At 41.1% G+C, this 20,080-nt stretch overlaps 1 protein-coding gene across 2 annotated transcripts in view; it reads left to right on the forward strand.

Moving 5' to 3' along the window:
* The window catches only part of LOC108701278 (alpha-1,6-mannosylglycoprotein 6-beta-N-acetylglucosaminyltransferase A), an 87,332-nt gene that overhangs the window by 31,563 nt on the left and 35,689 nt on the right, over window positions 1–20,080 (forward strand). For both annotated transcript variants that reach the window (XM_018235681.2, XM_041577482.1), the window contains exons 3-5: window positions 7,838–8,005; window positions 15,383–15,459; window positions 17,171–17,260. In XM_018235681.2, the coding sequence (XP_018091170.1) occupies window positions 7,838–8,005; window positions 15,383–15,459; window positions 17,171–17,260 (335 nt within the window). The remainder of the gene's footprint in view (window positions 1–7,837; window positions 8,006–15,382; window positions 15,460–17,170; window positions 17,261–20,080) is intronic.

Here is a 20,080-nt window from a genome sequence, read left to right on the forward strand (position 1 = left end):
TTACAGCCCTTCTTACAGTTCAAGACAGCCTGAGAACTGCAGGTTGGGTTATGTCTACATGAACCTCACAGAAGCTACTTTTATACTCATGCTATAGTGGTACTGTGTATACAAGCATCACCAACATTTTTTAACATAATCAAGTACAGTTTAGGATACATTTTAGAACATTCCCTGTCTGCTTTTTCTTGTTAAAACCTTTCAACTGTGCTTTCCTAGCAGAAGGAATTTATATGACCATTTCAGCATTCTTTCTCCAACTGGACTTGCTTTTATGACATATCTTCAAACCATTGCCTTTTAAATATGCAACCAAAGACAGTACAGTATGAGGGTATATCTTACTGTGTGCCCAGAGCATCCCTTCTTCGAGTATTAGTATTTATTCATATAGGCAGAAGCTGACCATATAAATTGACAGTAAAATGTGAAGGGTATAGCTTATTGTGTGCCCTAGAACTAGTAATGTGTGGGTCTACAAAAAAGTCACTAACTGCACCAGACCCTAACCTGCTTGCTCTAAACCTGCCAAGTCACCTGTATTTATAGACCCATGTCTGTCATCACAAAGCGGGCGGGATGGAGCTGCTAGAGGCAGAAGTGGAGCATAGTAAAGTGGTGGGCGAGCAGAAGGAAGAGTTTGACCTAAACCTGTAACCCACAAAGCATGTGTGGATGCTGGTCCTGGGTCCCGTGGGTTCAGTTACCCACACATTACAACCCAAAACATTCCTTTTATACATGTCATGAAACTCTGAAGCGACATGGGTAAATTATACTTTATATTTTACAGTGCTCCAGTGTGTGGCTGTTTGTACTGTTACTGGCTCTAACATTGGAGTGATGCCCACCTGCATTCTCCTTTTACCTTAAATCCCAGCATCCTTTAATTCAGCCATTCTGTAGAATATATAACCATAAATTTACCCTAAAATATAGGTCACTTCAAAGTGACTTATGATATAATGTGGAGGGCAATTATTTCCTTGCAGCATCCCTAGATGTTGATCTACAAATTCCTGTACCCCCATCCCTCCTAGCAACATAAAGCTGTCTATCAACGCAAAGATAAAGTTGTAGGAAACAAAGATTTGTAAGATTTTCGCACCGTGTGTGTGTGAATCGCCCCAACATTTTTCATACCATGCCGATTGGTCCTTTAGTCAATCAGACAGGATTTCTGTCGGCTCATGATAATATCTCTGCATGTGTGCCTATCTGAAGATATTCATGTCTCTACTATTTAACTTTCACATGACTGTCAGTTAATCGCCAGAACATCGTGAGATTTGTTCTTTTTACTACTTTATTTAATCTGAATGGTTAGTTGCAGTTTGAAAGATGGCAATATCCGATCGATCGTTGGACATGATAATGGAATGTGCACGTTTATGGCCAGTTTTAGGAGTGGTGTAGGGCCCTGATTATGATTGCAGTTTGTATTTAACACTGCTATTTTTGTTACAATGACTGTTACTTTGTGTATACATAAGAGCTTAGTGGTTATATATATTGCCCAATAGTGCAAGCAACCTTGTACCAATATTTACCAATAGGGTGTTGATTGATGTAGAGTGCTGGGTGGGTTCTGGGTGATGTGAAGTCACATGCTGTTGAATGTGATGTTTTAACCCTAATTCAGGTATGTGGCTGCAACCATTTCAGCCTTTTTCATGTGTAGCAAATGGTTGTAGTTCTAGAAGCTGGGATGTGGCATGATGGCACGGAGGATGTGACCAGTTAAAACTGATAATGGAAATAAAAAGACATGTAAGCAGCAGCAGTAGCTCATAGCCTGTACAGAGAGATAACATGAAACTATGGCAACATAGGTATTCACCTGTACTAAGCTCAATTTAGCAGGAACAGCCCAGAGTTTGCTCATAGCCTGTACAGAGAGCTGTCATAGAATTATTCCAAATGTGTTGTTAATAGTGATACGATAATTCTCATCTCATATCATCCTGATGAAGGGTGGGTAAAGCGGGTAAACCCCCCCGAAACGTTGATCTTGTTGGTGGCACAATAAACTTGGGGTAACCCCCATCTGCTTGAAGATAAAGTGTGTGCGGATCCGTACTTTTCTGCATTCTTGTTAATAGTGATAATATGTACAGTGCCAATTAGCTGTTAGAACAGTCTGTGCTCTGCCACTACTCTCTCTATTTGTTTTTGTTGGGGGGGGGGCAAAGCTTTTCCCATTGGAGATGCAGCTGCTGAACTGCGGCCCGGCTTGCTACCTTCTGCTGTTCCCACTAGTAGTCTTTGGCAACAGCAGAAAATGTTTTTGCCATATACAGTTTTGTAGCAATAAAGGTCTGATTCATGCTGGTCTTGTGTTCCAATGAGCAATGTGTGTCTGTTAACGTAGTGCCTGGAAATGTGCAGAGCAACGATGCACCATCTGGATGAGTTTGCTGGGAGTTGTAGTGCTTGCAGTACCAGGCTTTCTGCCTAAGATCACACATAACTCCTAATGTTCCCTACCAGTAGCTGGGGTGGGGTGCAGTCAGGGCAGGGCCTAAACAAAACAGGTTCTCCGGTTATGTGTTATTGTATGTATGTATTTATTTATTTATATAGCACCACCAATGTAATCTATACTTAAGTGCTTAATTGGGATGAGGTCCCTGCCCTGAATAGCTTACAATGTACAATTTACAATTCAACCTGCAGTTCTCCAGCTATATGAGCTTTATCTGCATTGCCCTAATATACAGCTGTGTGGCCCAGGGATGGTTATTCTTATGAAAGATTCGGACGAATAAAGAACCAACTCCTAATTTGCATATGTAAATTAGGGGTGGGAAGGGGAAAAGATTTTTTACTTCCTTGTTTTGTGACAAAAAGTCACATGACTTCCCTCCCCGCCCATAATTTGCAAATGCAAATTAAGACTCGGTTCGGCCGGGCAGAAGTATTCGGCCGAATCCTGCTGAAAAAGGCCAAATCCTGGCAGAATCCCAAACCGAATCCTGGATTCGGTGCATCCCTAGTTTGTAGATTGTTGCATTACACAGTAGGTTTATTTATAACAATCCATTCAATAAAATTCTACTATGTGTTTGTGTCCTTTGTACTTCCTTTGGGCTTGCCAAGACACACATTCTATGCTTGTTTAACAACAGTTTACCATGTACTTGTCCAGTATTAATCAGGAAAATGTAAGATAAGTGTTTAATTTGCCATTACCCTGCATGAGTTTGTGCCAGCATGGTTTTATGCGTAATAGATCTTGCCAGACTAACTTAATTTCTTTTTATGAGAAGGTAAGTACAGACCTCGATTCTGGGATGGCAGTGGACTTTGCTAAAGCATTTGATACAGTGCCACACAAAAGGTTACTGGTTAAATTAAGGAATGTTGGCCTGGAACATAGTATTTGTACCTGGATAGAGAACTGGCTAAAAGATAGACTACAAAGAGTGGTGGTAAATGGAACATTTTCTAATTGGACCAGTGTTGTTAGTGGAGTACCGCAGGGCTCTGTACTAGGTCCCTTGCTTTTCAACTTGTTTATTAAGGACCTGGAGGTGGACATTGAAAGTACTGTTTCTATTTTTGCAGATGATACTAAATTGTGCAGAACTATAGGTTCCATGCAGGATGCTGCCACTTTGCAGAGTGATTTGTCTAAATTGGAAAACTGGGCAGAAAACTGGAAAATGAGGTTCAATGTTGATAAATGCAAGGTTATGCACTTTGGCAAAAATAATATAAATGCAAGTTATACACTAAATGGCAGTGTGTTGGGAGTTTCCTTAAATGAGAAGGATCTAGGGTTTTTTTGTAGATAACAAGTTGTCTAATTCTGGGCAGTGTCATTCTGTGGCTACTAAAGCAAATAAAGTTCTGTCTTGCATAAAAAAGGGCATTAACTCAAGGGATGAAAACATAATTATGCCTCTTTATAGGTCCCTGGTAAGGCCTCATCTGGAGTATGCAGTGCAGTTTTGGACTCCAGTCCTTAAGAGGGATATAAATGAGCTGGAGAGAGTGCAGAGACTAAGTGCAACTAAATTGGTTAGAGGGATGGAAGACTTAAATTATGAGGGTAGACTGTCAAGGTTGGGGTTGTTTTCTCTGGAAAAAAGGCGCTTGCGAGGGGACATGATTACACTTTACAAGTACATTAGAGGACATTATAGACAAATAGAAGGAGACCTTTTTACCCATAAAGAGGATCACCGTACCAGAGGCCACCCCTTTAGACTAGAAGAAAAGAACTTTCATTTGAAGCAACGTAGGGGGTTCTTCACAGTCAGGACAGTGAGGTTGTGGAATGCACTGCCGGGTGATGTTGTGATGGCCGATTCAGTTAATGCCTTTAAGAATGGCTTGGATGATTTTTTGGACAGACATAATATCAAAGGCTATTGTGATACTAAGCTCTATAGTTAGTATAGGTATGGGTATTGTGACATGCCACTGGCCTGCACATGCACTTTTATGGGGGAATTAGCTTTTGGTAGGCAGGTAGCGTAGGATTTTGGAGCTTAGAGACAGGGACACAAAGGTTTAGGACAAAAACACAGCTTTATTAAGCATTGGACAATCCCAACAAAAGGCAACAGAAAAATGTGCAGGTTACAGTTCAACTTCACTGTAGAACATGCAGGGTACAGTGCAGTAAATACACTGCAAAACATTCAGGGTTTTCCCCCCCTCTGGTCGCTCACCATGAAGGGAAACTCTCATCCTCTTGCACTTTGAAGTATTTGGGCTTCACCCTCAGCCCTGCTGGCTTACCCTCCTGGGATTCCGACTCACTAGCCTCTGCCAGTCCTTTCCTCTTTCTTTCCCCACAAGGGTTTTAGGCTCCAAGCACTGGAACTCTCTTGCTGTCTCTCACAGCATCTCACTTCCCTGGAGAGCCCTGAACTGTGCTCACACAGCCCTGTTACATGGTCAGGTAGATCCTCTCTCAGCTGCCACTTAATTACCTGGCTGAGAGGGAATATTAACCCTACCTGGGCCAAGTATCCCTCTGCAACACCTATCTTGCAGTTTAAATGTACTCTTTTCCATGTACTTTCCTGCAAGACAGTGGTGTTTTCCAAACACTCTGTCACAGTATATAGAATTTAATTAAAAGTAGGGAGGGGTGTGTGTATGGATGCTGGGTTTTCATTTGGAGGGGTTGAACTTGATGAACTTTGTCTTTTTTCAACCCAATTTAACTATGTAAATATGTAACTGTGAGGACATGCACATGCTTAAATCAAAGTTGTGGGAGTCGTATTATTAGTGATGGATTTCAAACCTTTAACTTTTCAACTGTTGCGAGAGAAAAATTCCTGGGTAGTTCCAGTTGAACAAGATCTTGCTTTAACATTCTTGGCCAGAAGGAAGTAAATTGGTTCATGCTGGGGAAAAACGGAGAGCTACATGCAGATTGTTTGTCACTCTCCAGCTTTTCACAGGAAAGTGAAGAGATTGGGAGACGTGACACTTTTTAAGAAAATCCTTTATTATCTTTGCGCCTTTGGTGCCTAGAGGCATTTCAGACATCTGATTGGCTGCTTTCACAGCGTTCCTCAAGAGAATTTCATCTCTGCTCAGTAAGAGCACATGAAAGGCTTCTCATTATTTGAAGTTTATTCACACTTTTTTTTTTCTTTTAGTTTTACTCTTTAAAAGATATTTGGTCTTCACAATCTTCAGGGGCTCCAGGACACAAAGTGTTCTTCTTCAAGAGCCACTGAACACTGTGACTTCTATTAGACGCATCATCCCTAAATGTCATTTATTCATGCACCACTAATTTGTGCTTGGGAATTGATTTATACTTCCATATCCAGTGTTCCTGTAGGTATCAGATAGGATCTGTACCAAGGGTTGCCACCTGCTCGGTTTTAACCCAAACAGTTGAGTTTTTCTAAGGTCTGTTCTGCTCTCAAGTTTCTGTTCGGTTTTCAGCCTTGTGAAACCCGACCAATAATCTGGCCAATATATGAAAACCAATTAAATACAAAGATACTCACCTTGACATGGCTTATTTATTATCAGAGGCAGTTCATTTCTTGTAATTACAGAAACAGAAATAAGAAATCAATCAAAAATAAGAAAAAGTTTTTCGAAATGAGCATTGCTGTATTTCAAAGCTTTCTGGATAACTGATTTCTGTAGAATAGATCCCATACTGGTAGTTAAAGGATTGGTCTAATTTATCAGGCAGAATAGATAGCTGTAGGGTTTCATGTGGGTTTCAACTGGACATCTCTGTTTGTCAAAGGGCAATGTTATACAGATAGCTAGAATCTCAGCCATAAAGCAGGGCAGGACTGTTGCTTACAATGGATATCAGATAGAAAATCTTCATAGTCATATCAGATAGGATCTGTAACACTGTAACAGAATGCTCTGTTATATACATAGCTAGAATCTCAGCCATAAAGCAGGGCAGGACTGCTGCTTACAATGGGTATCAGTTAGAATCTGTGCCACTGTGACAGAATGATCTTTTATACAGATAGCTAGAATCTCAGCCATAAAGCAGGGTAGGACTGTTGCAGTTTGTTAGTTGGGGGCTGATGGATGGCTGGGAGGTACACAGGCCTTATAGAAAGGATTGGGTGCTAATAATATTGGGAAAGAACGGGGCTCAGAAACTTCCTTCCATCTTAAACATGTTTTATGTGCCTTTTAGCCATTTCAGTGGTTATTTTAAGTCCTCAGTGATAAATATTTGTGAGATGAGTAAGCCTGTGTCCGGTGGGTATTTCTCTCTGCACAGAGGAACTTTATTTTAAGTACAGGGGTTATACTGATTTAATTAGTAACAAGCAAAGACAAGGTGTTTTTTGTTAAGGTTTAATGCTCTCAGAAAGGAAGAGTGCTCGTCTCGTGGCGTCTCCGCTGCCCCAACTATACAATCCTTAAGGGAAACTCCACCTAAAAACTTTTTCTTTTTTTTTTTTTTTGCAATGTTTGTTTGGCAGTTTATATTATCTTCACTGCTTGTTTTGAACCCTGAAACAATGTAGCAGAGGACAGCTGACTAATAAACCTACAGCAGAACATATTTTTTTAAACATGAGTCCTGAAACGTTGTCTGTTTGCCATTATGAGCCAATAAAGCACTTTCGACATCCAAGCCACCAATCCAGTTTGCTGCTGATTCTTCACAATGTTTTTCTGCTATTTTTTATTTAGTCAGAACTAGGGACGAGTTCAGATAACGGACAGAAAGACAATGCTTTCATTGGCAGTTACATTCACACATAACTTTAACAGTGAAAATGTGTAATTAATGTATATTGGGAAGTTGCTTCAAATACATTTTTCTTTATTAGGCATTCCCCTTTCCCATTCCCCTTTAAGGAACATAAGACAAATGTGTATGCATTCTAGCTTTTTCTTCTGCTTCTAAAAAGAAATAATGTAGATGAGGTAAATTTACGTGAATCGATGGGCAACCAAGCCTGCAGGAATACAGCTCATGAACACTCATTTTTCAGAAAGCCTGCAGTTGTCAGTGGCATGGCCTGTGACACAGAGCAGGGAAAGGAATACATGTGCGATGAGATACCATAAATCTATGCCAGTACCGTATATGTATTCCCCTGTTCTATGCACAATTCAGCAGAAACAGCTCCTAGTCTGTACAGAGGTGATGCCATAAAACTATTGCTCAGTGCTAAGCACAGTTCGGTTGGAACACCCCATGGCCATGGGTTCTAGATGTAAAAATACATGTTAATGATAATGTTAATATCTCTTCCTTTAGAGTTGTTAGTCAATATAGTGATTTCCATATCGAAATTTGGTTTCTGCATGAAATGTCTTTTGTTTCACGCTAATGATTTGCTCAAAAGTCATTTGTTATTTATCATAGATCTTAAAAAGACTCTGGCTGTGCTGCTCGACAATATTCTACTGCGGATTGGCAAACTGGAGTCAAAGGTGGATAATCTTGTGATTAATGGAACTGGAGCAAACTCTACAAACAGCAGCACCACAGCCATTCCCAGCACTGGAGCTGGGGAGAAACTGAACGTAGCTGGTGAGTAGCCCCCCCCAATCAATAACAGAGGAAAGACCAGCGGGAGTCTGTCATCTGCCTCACTAATGGTGCCCAGCCTGAAGGCCAGTTAGGGTGAGATTTGGGGTGAGTGTTTATTTGTGCCCTGGGTACCCCTGACACTGTAGCAGAGTGACTGTTACCCCAATGTTTCTATATATATGTAACCTTGGTATGAGCTAAGCGGGCCCAGCCTGAAGGCCAGTTACGGTGAGATTTGGGGTGAGTGTTTATTTGTGCCCTGGAACTATAGCAGGGTGACTATAACCCCAATATTTCTATACATCTGTAACCTTGTTATAAGCGAAGGGGACCCAGCCTGAAGGCCAGTTAGGGTGAGATTTTTGGTAATGTTTCTATATATCTGTAACCTTGTTATGAGCTGAGGGGTCCCAGCTTAAAGACCAATTAGAGTGAGATTTGGGGTTAGTGCTTATTTGTGCCCTGGGTACACCTGGAACTACCCCAATGTTCCTACATATCCTTGTTATGAGCTAAAGGTGCCCGGTCAGTTAGGCTGAGAGTTGAAAGATTAAAAGCATATACTGTATATGAATACCTGACAACTTGCGAGGGGACATGATTACACTTTACAAGTACATTAGAGGACATTATAGACAAATGGCAGGGGACCTTTTTACCCATAAAGTGGATCACCGTACCAGAGGCCACCCCTTTAGACTAGAAGAAAAGAACTTTCATTTGAAGCAACGTAGGGGGTTCTTCACAGTCAGGACAGTGAGGTTGTGGAATGCACTGCCGGGTGATGTTGTGATGCTGATTCAGTTAATGCCTTTAAGAATGGCTTGGATGATTTTTTGGACAGACATAATATTAAAGGCTATTGTGATACTAAACTCTATAGTTAATATAGGTATGGGTATATAGAATTTTAATTAAAAGTAGGGAGGGGTGTGTGTATGGATGCTGGGTTTTCATTTGGAGGGGTTGAACTTGATGGACTTTGTCTTTTTTCAACCCAATTTAACTATGTAACTATGTAACTATGTAACTATTGTGCATAGAAGGGCAGAATGCTGATACACTATCAGTGACTTTGAACTTTTAAAGAAGAGAAAGGATATGGAGAATGAGAGTCCTGACACAGATATACAAAGGAGACTGCATAATGTACTCTAGAAACAAGATATATGTGACACTGGAGGAGTATAATGTTCCGGTGATATGTTCTAGAATCTACGAGTATATTTAACAGGAAAAGAAAGGCAAAGTTAGTAGGAAGATGTGAGTGTGGCATTCTCGTAAAGTAATATGGCATGGTATACTTGTCACACTGAATGAAGAAAATGGAGGGTAAAAATGATATTTAAATATATTTATTTTACACTACTCTATACCTGCCATAACCCATTGACGTCAGTTGGCCACAAAGAATTTCTGAGTCGTGTCATGTGCATGTTTGCCCCTTATTTTTTTGCACTGTCTGGGGACCCATGAAAGGTCTGTTTGCTTCCTGATATAATTGTTTATTCACAAAAAACCATGACCACAAGGCTATGGACAAATGCACTCCTAATACCTGTGCAAATGAAGCTCTGTATTTCAAGGTTTGTTTGCTGTCTGCAGGAAAGCGATCAGCATAGGTAAAATGCCTTGTTTTGTGCTGATTAAAAATGCAGGTCACTTGGGAACTTTGTATAAATCAATGTAATTTTTAACAGGCACATTTAGAAAAAAAATTAACTAAATAATAAGGATGTTTCATGTGTGCCAAGCAATATGGCAAACTTCCTCTTATCATATGTATACCATATACTGCATGGTCTAAGCAAACAGTATGACAGCTTTCACCCTTATGTATTAATACAAATGTACAGAGAAGTAATGTTCTGGGTAGACGATGAGCTGGACCCTCATACTGTACTGTCTTAAGAGAAGCAATATGGCCCCACCACCTCCTACCCATATGTATAAATACAGATGTACAAAGAAGGAATGTTCTGGGTAAACAATAAACTATGCCCTCATACTGTACTGTCTTAAGGTGTCCTGTAAGCAGGCCAATAAAAGCTGCCGACGGACCAATGCAACCTATCCAAATGAGCGGATCTGCCCATGTATGGCCACCTTAAGGGAAGCCATATGGGAGGAGGGTGTTGTACTAAGAGAACTAAACCTTAAAAATGTATATGGCTATAAATGTCATATTTTACATACTGAACTTATTGCACCAGCCTAAAGTTTCAGCTTCTCAATAACAGCAATGATCCAGGACTTCAAACTTGTCACAGGGGGTCACCATCTTGGAAAGTGTCTGTGACACTCACATGCTCAGTAGGCTCTGAGCAGCTGTTGAGAAACTATGCTTAGGGGTTGTTGCAAAATTATCAAGCAGTAAATGAGGTTTGTCTGTAATATAAGCTGATGCTACAGGGCTGATTTTTAAATTCTGATGCTAGTTGCACTGGTTTTAGTGCTGCCGTGTAGTAATTATCTGTATTAATTACTAATCAGCCTTATATTGTGACATTTATATTCTATGTGTACTGTATATTGTGAGTGGGTCCCTAAGCTCAGTGAATGCAGCAAAGAACATGTGCAGTGATTCAGCAGAAAAGAATGGGGAGCTTCTGTGGCATCTTTGGAGGCACAGATCAGTGGCGTAACTACTGGGGGTGCAATTGGACCAGGGCCCACACCCCCACATGCCCCCCCGGCAGCTTGTGCCCCGATGCAGCAGGCTGCAGTCGGCTGCAGCCGGGAAGAAAATCGGTGCAGATAACCTACTTACGTTGCTGGCACAGATCTTTACTGCTAAAGGGCTGTGGTTGCCTTGAGCTGGTACAGAAGCCCAAAACATAATGTACAACATTTCTAGCTACTTCTTAATTAGGGCAGAGACACACGCTCAGGTTTGGGGAGATTAGCCGTCCGGCGACAAATCTCCTCTTCTTCGGGGCAACTAATCTCCCCGAACCTCCTTCCCGTCGGCTAGAATGTAAGTCACTGGCAGGATGGCACTCTGAAAGCTTTGTTTTCCAAAGTTGCCTCACGAGGAAACTTCGGGGGACTTCGGAAAACTAAACAATCCGAGTGCCGACCTGCCGGCGATTTACATTCTAGCCGGCAGGAAGGCAGTTTGGGGATATTAGTTGCTCCGAAGTCACCGGGCGACTAATCTCCCCGAATCTGAGCGTGTGTCTCTGCCCTTAAAGGGATACTGTCATGGGAAAAAAAAATTTTTCAAAATGAATCAGTTAATAGTGCTGTTCCAGCAGAATTCTGCACTGAAATCTATTTCTCAAAAGAGCAAACAGATTTTTTTATATTCAATTTTGAAATCTGACATAGGGCTAGACATTTTGTCAATTTCCCAGCTGCCCCAAGTCATGTGACTTGTGCTCTGATAAACTTCAGTCACTCTTTACTGCTGTACTGCAAGTTGGAGTGATATCACCCTCCTCCCTTTCATCAGCAGCAGCCAAACAAAAGAACAATGGGAAAGTAACCAGATAACAGCTCCCTAACACAAGATAACAGCTGCCTGGTAGATCTAAGAACAACACTCAATAGTAAAAACCCATGTCCCACTGAGACACATTCAGTTACACTGAGAAGGAAAAACAGCAGCCTGCCAGAAAGCATTTCTCTCCTGAAGTGCAGGCACAAGTCACATGACTATGGGCAGCTGGGAAATTGACAAAATGTCTAGCCCCATGTCAGATTTCAAAATTGAATATAAAAAAATCAGTTTGCTCTTTTGAGAAATGGATTTCAGTGCAGAATTCTGCTGGAGCAGCACTATTAACTGATTCATTTTGAAAAAAATTTTTTTTCCCATGACAGTATCCCTTTAAGCTTTAGTTCTCCTTTAAGCAACAGCTAGAGGATAATTAAATTAGCAAGAGGCATATCCAGGCAACAGTGTAGTACATGTAAATAAACCTTTTTTTAGCTAAAAAGCTTTGGGGCTCATTTATCTACACTGAGCAAATTTGCACTTGGTCAGTAACCCATAGCACCACATCAATGATTATCTTTTTTTCAGCCAGCTGGATGGTGTGCAGATGTGTAGGTAGAATAAAGGTGGCCATATACGGGCTAATAAAAGCTGCCAGCAGACCAAGTCGGCAGCTTATTGGCCGATGGGCCTCCACAACCGGTATCTGGCCGAAAATCACCAGATGTCGATTGGGCAGGATTAAAAATCCCATCGTAAGAGGACAACATTGGTCCGTTGATGTGGTCCTCACACTGACCACCTGCATTCCTGGCGTTGTGATCAGATTGTTGGCCCTAGGGCTCACAATAGGATCAGCCCAATATTGCCCACTCAAGGTCGCTTATTTGGCGACCTCTCCAAAACAAGTGGATCTTTCCATGTATGGCCACCTTAAATCCAGCTTTATGGTCGAGCAATGGCATAGGAGGTAACAAATCCCCCAAAAATTATGTCCCCTTCACAAACATTTGAACCACTGCAAGTAAATTACATTACTTGCAGTGATTTACTTAATTACAGGAAAATCCGAAAGAAGGCATTTCCCCATGATTAAGCCAATTTGCAGTGATTAATGTAATTTACTTGCAGCAATTCACATGTTATCCAAGGGAATGGCGTTTTTTGGGGATTTGTTGCCTGCGATAGTACATTTTTACCGCAGGTGACAAATCTCCCTGTGTGCTATTGCCCTAAGCAAAGCAAAAAATAAACAAACCAAATGATCCCAGGGTAAGAGGCTCCATAATGTTTTTGAGAGATTACACGCCTTGTGTTTTGGAAGTGACTGCATCAAACACTTTGTACCTGACAAACCCAAGACAGTTACACAATCAATGGCTGCAGCCCGTGCCAAGTGCTGGTGAATAAATGTAAGATAAACCAGGCAGATTAAAATAACTCTGAATAGTAGACTGAGTCAGCAAAGCTGACCTCATGCCCCTCTAGGGTTCTTGCATTACCTGCCGCTTTGTGTGTGGTTCCTCCCGGAACACCGATCATTTTGTTACCTCCCTTGTACAACTACTGTTCCTGATTATTGAAGCCAAGAAACCCTGTGAGGCAGAACAAAGCCCTTTAATCATTTCTAAAATTCCTTGGTATAACTGGTTAGGGGTCCTGAACCCTGAACTGCTTGAATCTGTTCTTATAACTCATGATACTTTAACATGTAATATCCAAAGTACCCTAGGACTGCTGCCTGCAAATGAAATCGAACCATTGCCTATATTTTATAAATAAGACCTAAGTATAAACAAATGGGTATATTGTGGTTTTTTTTACATGTACCTTGTCCCTGCTCCATCTTCCTGATACACTGTGGTGTACACATCCTTACACTCCTCGCCCTTCTTTCATTTGGCAGCACTTCATACAGAAGGCTCATAAGTGGAATACCTGTAGCTTCTGCATTATTTAGATATTGAATCCAACATAGGGTGCAAAGCAGAGAAGAGGCGTCCAAGAGTTAGGAATAAGAGTTAATTTCATGGAGCTCTAAGGGCCCATGGTGCTTCTGTACTTGTTCTTGGCCCCTTGTAAATGACAGATTTTCACTTCTGTACCATTTGAATTACCCACTGATTAATCGAAGGAGAACCATAATAAATCAGAATACAAGTATGTGTCTTAAATTCAACCTATAAGTAGGTTATATGGAACCTAGAATTTGGCCGTCGTAAACTATTTCATTTGATTTGTTATTTTCTAGCAGCAGCCTAAGTGGTGACAGGTGTTTATCTGCAGATTAAAATACACCGGTAGTGCTATAGGCCTATAGTTAATACAACCAAGCTGTTGGGTAGCCATGGGAACAGCCATTCAAAGCTGGAAAAGGAGAAAAGGCACAGGTTACACAACAGATAAGCTGTGTAATATACAATGGGATTCTTCAGAAGTTTTCTGTTATCTACTTTGTTTCTGTGCCCCTATGGCTACACAGTAGCTTGTTTATATAACTATAGTAGTGGTTCTGAAGCATAGCTTTAAAACATTTTCATTTTCGGCTGTTACTGTTCCTTTAAGTATGTGCATTCTTTGATCATGCATATGGGGGATACATATCTTGGAACAGTGTGGTCACCCCTCTTCCCAACTCCTACAGACCATATTGGGCTTTGATGAATACAGAACAAATGTGCTAGAATAAAACTGGTTCTGTGCACTGGTGCAGAATGTTGAGACCTCAGCAGGCATCCTGGGAAGAAATGAGCACCACTGAGTTTGCGTCTCTTTGTGCCCACTGCCATTTGCATCGTATGGTATTATGAGGCCTGCAGCCTGTGCCTGATTAATGAGGGGAGCTGCCATTACAAATGAGCTTTCATGACAAGTGCAGACATTTCAATTCTGACGGGGAAACAAATATTTCCCAGGAGAAGAATGGTGGCTGTTTGTACAGGTCTGTTAGCCCTGCATTATCCTGCCAGGAGCCTTTTCTTTCCCTCCAGTCCTTTCATCTGTCTTAATCACAAGGTACAATTAAAATTTTAAGCACAAAATAATGTGATTTAGGTGACAGTTTCAATCCATCCAAGCTCTTACTGAGCCTCGTCTCTCCTGTACAACTGAACCATGTGAACAAGGCCAAGTCTTGGCACTGTTCTCGCCCTACTGTTAATCCCTCTGTCTCCCCCTCTCTCGATTGTTCCCAGTTTTATCTGGAATTCATGTTATAATTTAGTTAAAAGATGTGGCTTTAGTCCATTTTCTTTTGCCTGGCAGAGGCACATTATGCCACTGTCTTTAATTCATTAATTTTAAAGGGAAACCAATAGTTCCTTTCTAAGTAGTAGTACAGAATGGGGGTATAGATATTGTGTGCTCAGAACATTCCTTCTTTGTATATTTGTTTTATATCTATAGGTGGGAGGTACCATATTGTTATCCTTAGAAACTACAATATGATGGTGTAGTTTATTGTATGCCCATATATATATATATATATATATATATATATATATCTATATAGATATAGAGATATATATATATATATATATATATATATATATATATATATATATATATATATATATTAAATATATATACACACACACATAAACATTGTTTCTCTTCTGTCCTAATTAGGGATGCAACGAATCCACTATTTTGGATTTGGCCGAACCCCCGAATCATTTGCGAAAGATTCAGCCGAATACCAAATCCTAATTTGCATATGCAAATTAGGGGTGTGAAAACATTTTTCACTTCCTTGTTTTGTGACAAAAAGTCACGCAATTTCCTTGCATAAGGATTTGGCCAAATCCGAACACTGATGAAAAAGGCCGAATCCCGAACCGAATTCTGGATTCGGTGCATCCCTAGTCCTAGTGTTGGCATTGGGAGCCCCCATGGGTGCTGGGAACAGAAGTTATCAGTTATTTTCTTTTCCTGTACAGATATCATAAATGGGGCCCAGGAACAGTGTGAATTGCCTCCCATGGATGGCTACCCTCATTGTGAGGGAAAGGTCAAGGTAATTATAAACTTATAGATATGTTCTCATGCACATGATGTTTGTTTATGGGACAAGCCCCTCATGGGCAGGGATACCTGGCTCATAAGCTGCTGAAATTGGTGAGCAAGGACACTGTGCCATCCAGCAGTTTGCTCATCGCCATTGGGAATCTGCATTTTGGTCAGCCAATAGAAGCTCTTTGGGTTCTCTTTTAGTACCGCGACTTTAGTCAAACAGTTGCACAAAATCCCAAATTAATATCTTGTAAACCAGACTGACCGTTAAAATGAAAGAAAATGTCAAATAACAAACACAAGAACAATACCCTGCCCCACTGCACTCACATGAGAAGGAGGAAACAAATGCAGACTAAAGGTTAGCAGATAAATCCTAGTTACTGTCGCCAGTTACAGTCATAAAGGATGCAGATGCTCGACTGATATGGAGTAAAATGAGCGCTGTTGGCCTGCAAGTGGCCTGTTTTGAACAAAAGAAGCTTTTAAATAAGAATCTCTTTTTCTACAGAGGCGTGTGGTTTATATGTAATGTTGATACATTTCCCTTATGAGAAACTGTACTCCTCGAAGTTCAGGAAATTCTAGGAAGCACTACTACTCACAGCATCCCTTTCCCAGACAGCATTGCAAGAATGCTGACATTTGTTATCTGTTGTCTGACTGTCCTTATTTAGGGGAGAAACAAATTATTCCTTTTCAGAGGAGTCTTTTTCTGCCCTTGTTCAGGAGAGGGGCTTATATCACTATTCAGGGTGTAATATTCACAAGATACATCTTTGCACAGGGAGCTCTCACTCAAAAGTTTTTTTCTGTAGAAAAAGTAAGTAAGTAGTACTAAAACTAAAGGGGAACAAATGCCGTAATGTCCTACTAGCTGGACACAAATGAATGTGCCAAACTGCTGCTGTACAATTCCCTTCGAGTAGTATAAAGAAGTGAAGATTTGGGCATCAGAAGTTGCCCTTGCTCCTCCTTCAGAATTCCAAGGCTGGTGTCCCATGTGTATTTACTGTATATGTATAATATAATCCCTATTTCTGGGTTTCTTTTCTTTTTAGTTCTTCTGTAGTCACTGTATTTATATTAATGTTTTAATGTTTAATGATTAATTAATTGCATATCTACCTTTATGTTAATTTTCAGTATGTTTGAGATATACGTGATTTATTAGTATGGTTTTATATTATTTTCTTTCCTATTCTGACAATTTTCAGCCTGCTGCTGAAAGTGTTATCTGGTTGTCCAGGTCTCTGACCTCCAAACAAAACAGGGTCAGATAACTAGACAATTGTATTGTTATTTTTATTTTATATAATTGCTTATCTTTAGTTTCTGTTCTTCTCCTCCTGTTCACCGCATTCCGACTTACAAATTGCTAAGCCTGAGTTGCAGAACAAAATGTAAATATTACAACAAAAAAAACACTAAAACAAAGGTTAATTGAAAATAATTCTACAGCACCCCTTTAAAATTCCTCATGATTTTAATCCAAATAAACTCTTTAGGACTGACTAACTTTTGTGTGTGTCACTCTAATCCATCCATGTTTCCCATCTATCACAGCTGCCCTGTCTTGCTTATGGGTAGAAGGACATAAAAACTGACTGGATACATTATACCTGCTTACTGATTCTGGGTGTAACTATATTCTGCTCACTACAAACTAGTCTGTACATTCTTATCTGAGTCACCAAGTCTGTTCTCTCCCCCAGTGGATGAAAGATATGTGGCGATCAGATGTTTGCTACGCTACCTATGGCGTTGACGGAACCACCTGCTCGTTTTTTATTTACCTCAGTGAGGTGAGTATTGCAGTTCCCCTTCTAACTCAATTGACTAGGGGGCAGTGTTTTGCATTTTGGTTTATTTATTTTTTCATCTGGTTTCTGCATGTGTACAATAACTAAATAATATTTATTACAGTAAAGGGACCGTAGACACCTACTGTGTGTTGAAATTACACTCCCAGCCTATTGTTTTAATTTAAAAAAAATTATCATTATACAGCACTCATTTGAAAGTTGGGCAGTGTTCACTGAACTCACCTCCCCCTTCTTTTATAAACAGTGCAATTTGTTCAGAACTCTTCTCTACCTTAAGGGCAGAAACACATGCTCAGATTCGGGGAGATTAGTCGCCGAGCGACAAATCTCCTCTTCTTCTTCGGGGCGACTTATCTCCCCGAACTGCCTCCTGCCGGCTAGAATGGAAATTTCTGACGGGATGGCAATCGGTGCGCTTTGTTTTCAGAAGTTGCCTAACAAGGAAACTTCGGGCGACTTCGGAAAACGAAGCGCTCCAAGTGCAGCGATTTAGATTCTATCTCAGCCATAAAGCAGGACAGGACTGCTGCTTACAATGGGTATCAGATAGGATCTGTGTCACTGTGACAGAATGCTCTTTTGTACCTGTGGGTCAGGCAGTTAATGTTATGCTCACTGGTGCATTCTCCAGTTATAATTGTGTAATAACTGTGTGCACCATCAGGCTCCAGGCATTTACCAGCCAGGTCAATAGTGGGACTCTTGCAAGAGCTATGACATTTGTTGCGGAAATGGAAAATGCACACGTAGCAAAACCTTGTTAATTGTCCTGTGTGCCATTGCCCTTAAAATACATATAGACAAATACAAGAGGTCCTCTGCACTCAACCCATTATCAATATATTTAAGACAGAGACATTTTGTGCATACTGCTACTGAAAAATGCCTTACCCTTTAAACAAAACAGGGATTGTTTGTCCATATATTGCAATATATTTAAGCTGGCCAACTACGTCAAAGTCATCCCATATCTGGCCAGTCCTATGCTCAATTTTCATCTGATTCATTAAGAATTCAATTGCTTAATTATACATTTTACAAAGGGACTAAGTTTTACCTGCAACTTACTAGCTGCTTTCAAAGTAAAACTCCCAAACTTGGCTGCCCTTTTATTAGACACCAGTGGGATCACCAGACTATAGCTGGGAAGGGTGGGAGCTACAACATGGAGCTGGTCACTGCTCCTGTATAAACTATAACAAACAAGGGAAAGTTGTGCTCACCACTAATTTTTAAAAACATTAGACGGGGGTGCAATGAGGCTGTGACCACAAAATACATATAGACAAACAGGCCCGGACTGGCAACCTGAACTCGGGCAATTGCCCGTGGGGCCGCTCTATTTCTTGTTCAAGTGGGCCGCTCTTGAACAGAGAGATAAGTTGTGTTTCCCCCTCCGTCGCCTTGAATGAAGGCAAGAAAAGAAAAAACGGCACACCAATAGGGCAGCCCGGAATAGAGTTCCATGCGGCCCAGCTTGAAACGCTCGGTTGCCTGTATTATTAGGAGAGAGACTCTTCTGCTGTGCTCTGTGACAGGACGCCGCTCCCCCTTCCTCTCCCCGCAGCTTCGCTGGGCTGGCTGGACTGTTTCCTCGAATAGGAGACGTCACAGCTCGTCATGTGACTTGCCTCCTCTAGACCTGCCTCTCTGCCTTGTAATCCGTCGGCATGTGAGGTCCTTGTAAGAGGTACTTGCTCAGTAGGGGAGTTTAAAGCTACAGACACGGGAAGGGAGCCTGGGAGAGGGATCACTGACTTTATTGCTAAAGATATTTTGTGCTGCGCAGGTACTAGCCACAATCTGATACAATCTGGACTGTTGAGGGGGGAGAGGGGGTTTGGGGAGTTCTAGTTCAACTAGTGCTTTGTTTTCCAGTTTTACTGTTTATTGCTAAGAATGTTTGTGCTGCGCAGGTACCAGCCACAATCTGGACTGTTGGAGGGGGGGACTTGATGAGTTCTAGTTCAGTGAGTGCTTTCTTCATTTTTGCAGTTTTACCCCAATATACTGTATGTGTGGATGAGTACAAAACATAGTGGGGCAAATTCACTAAGCTTCGTAGTTGCGCCAGCGTCCGCTTCACCACACTTTGCCAGGCGTATTTTCGCCAACGCGCTACGCAAATTCACTAAAATCCGAAGTTGCGCTCAGGGGTAGCGTAAGGTTGCGAAGTTGCGCTAGCGTTAATTCGCCAAGCAAAGTGAAGTTACGCTAACGATGGTTAATTTGCATACAAAGTTACAATGGAGGAATATGTAGCAGCACTACACAAGCCTGGGAAACCTTCAAAACATCAAATAAAATTTTTATTTTGCCCTACACATGTGCCCACTGTATAATTAAGGTGCCATGAGTTAGGAAATGTGGGGGGGAAGGAGGGGAGCCCCAAAAAATTTTCAATCTTTTTCAGTCTATCACCCATAATAAAGAAAAAAAACGCCAGCGTTTTTTGGGACTTAGAAAAATGTTTAACTTTTTTTGAAACAATCCTTATCTGCTCTATTGCACTTCGCCTGGTCTGAGGTGGCGAAGGAAGTCTGGCATAAAATGTAGCGTTCAGAAAAATGCGCGCGTCAGTGAATTTGCGTAGTTACGTCCGTTGTGCAAATTCGCCAGGCGTAAGGGTGCGAAGTAACACTAGCGAATTTACGCCAGCGTTCGTTAGTGAAGCGGCGAATTAACGAAAATGCGCTACGCTAGCGTATTCACACTAGCATTAGGCGCTTCGGTGTTTAGTGAATTTGCCCCTCTGTCTTTACATGTGGGCTGCTTTGATTATTTTGCCCGGGCTGCTTT

This window comes from Xenopus laevis, chromosome 9_10L, assembly GCF_017654675.1.
Source record: "Xenopus laevis strain J_2021 chromosome 9_10L, Xenopus_laevis_v10.1, whole genome shotgun sequence".
Lineage (NCBI taxonomy): Eukaryota > Metazoa > Chordata > Amphibia > Anura > Pipidae > Xenopus > Xenopus laevis.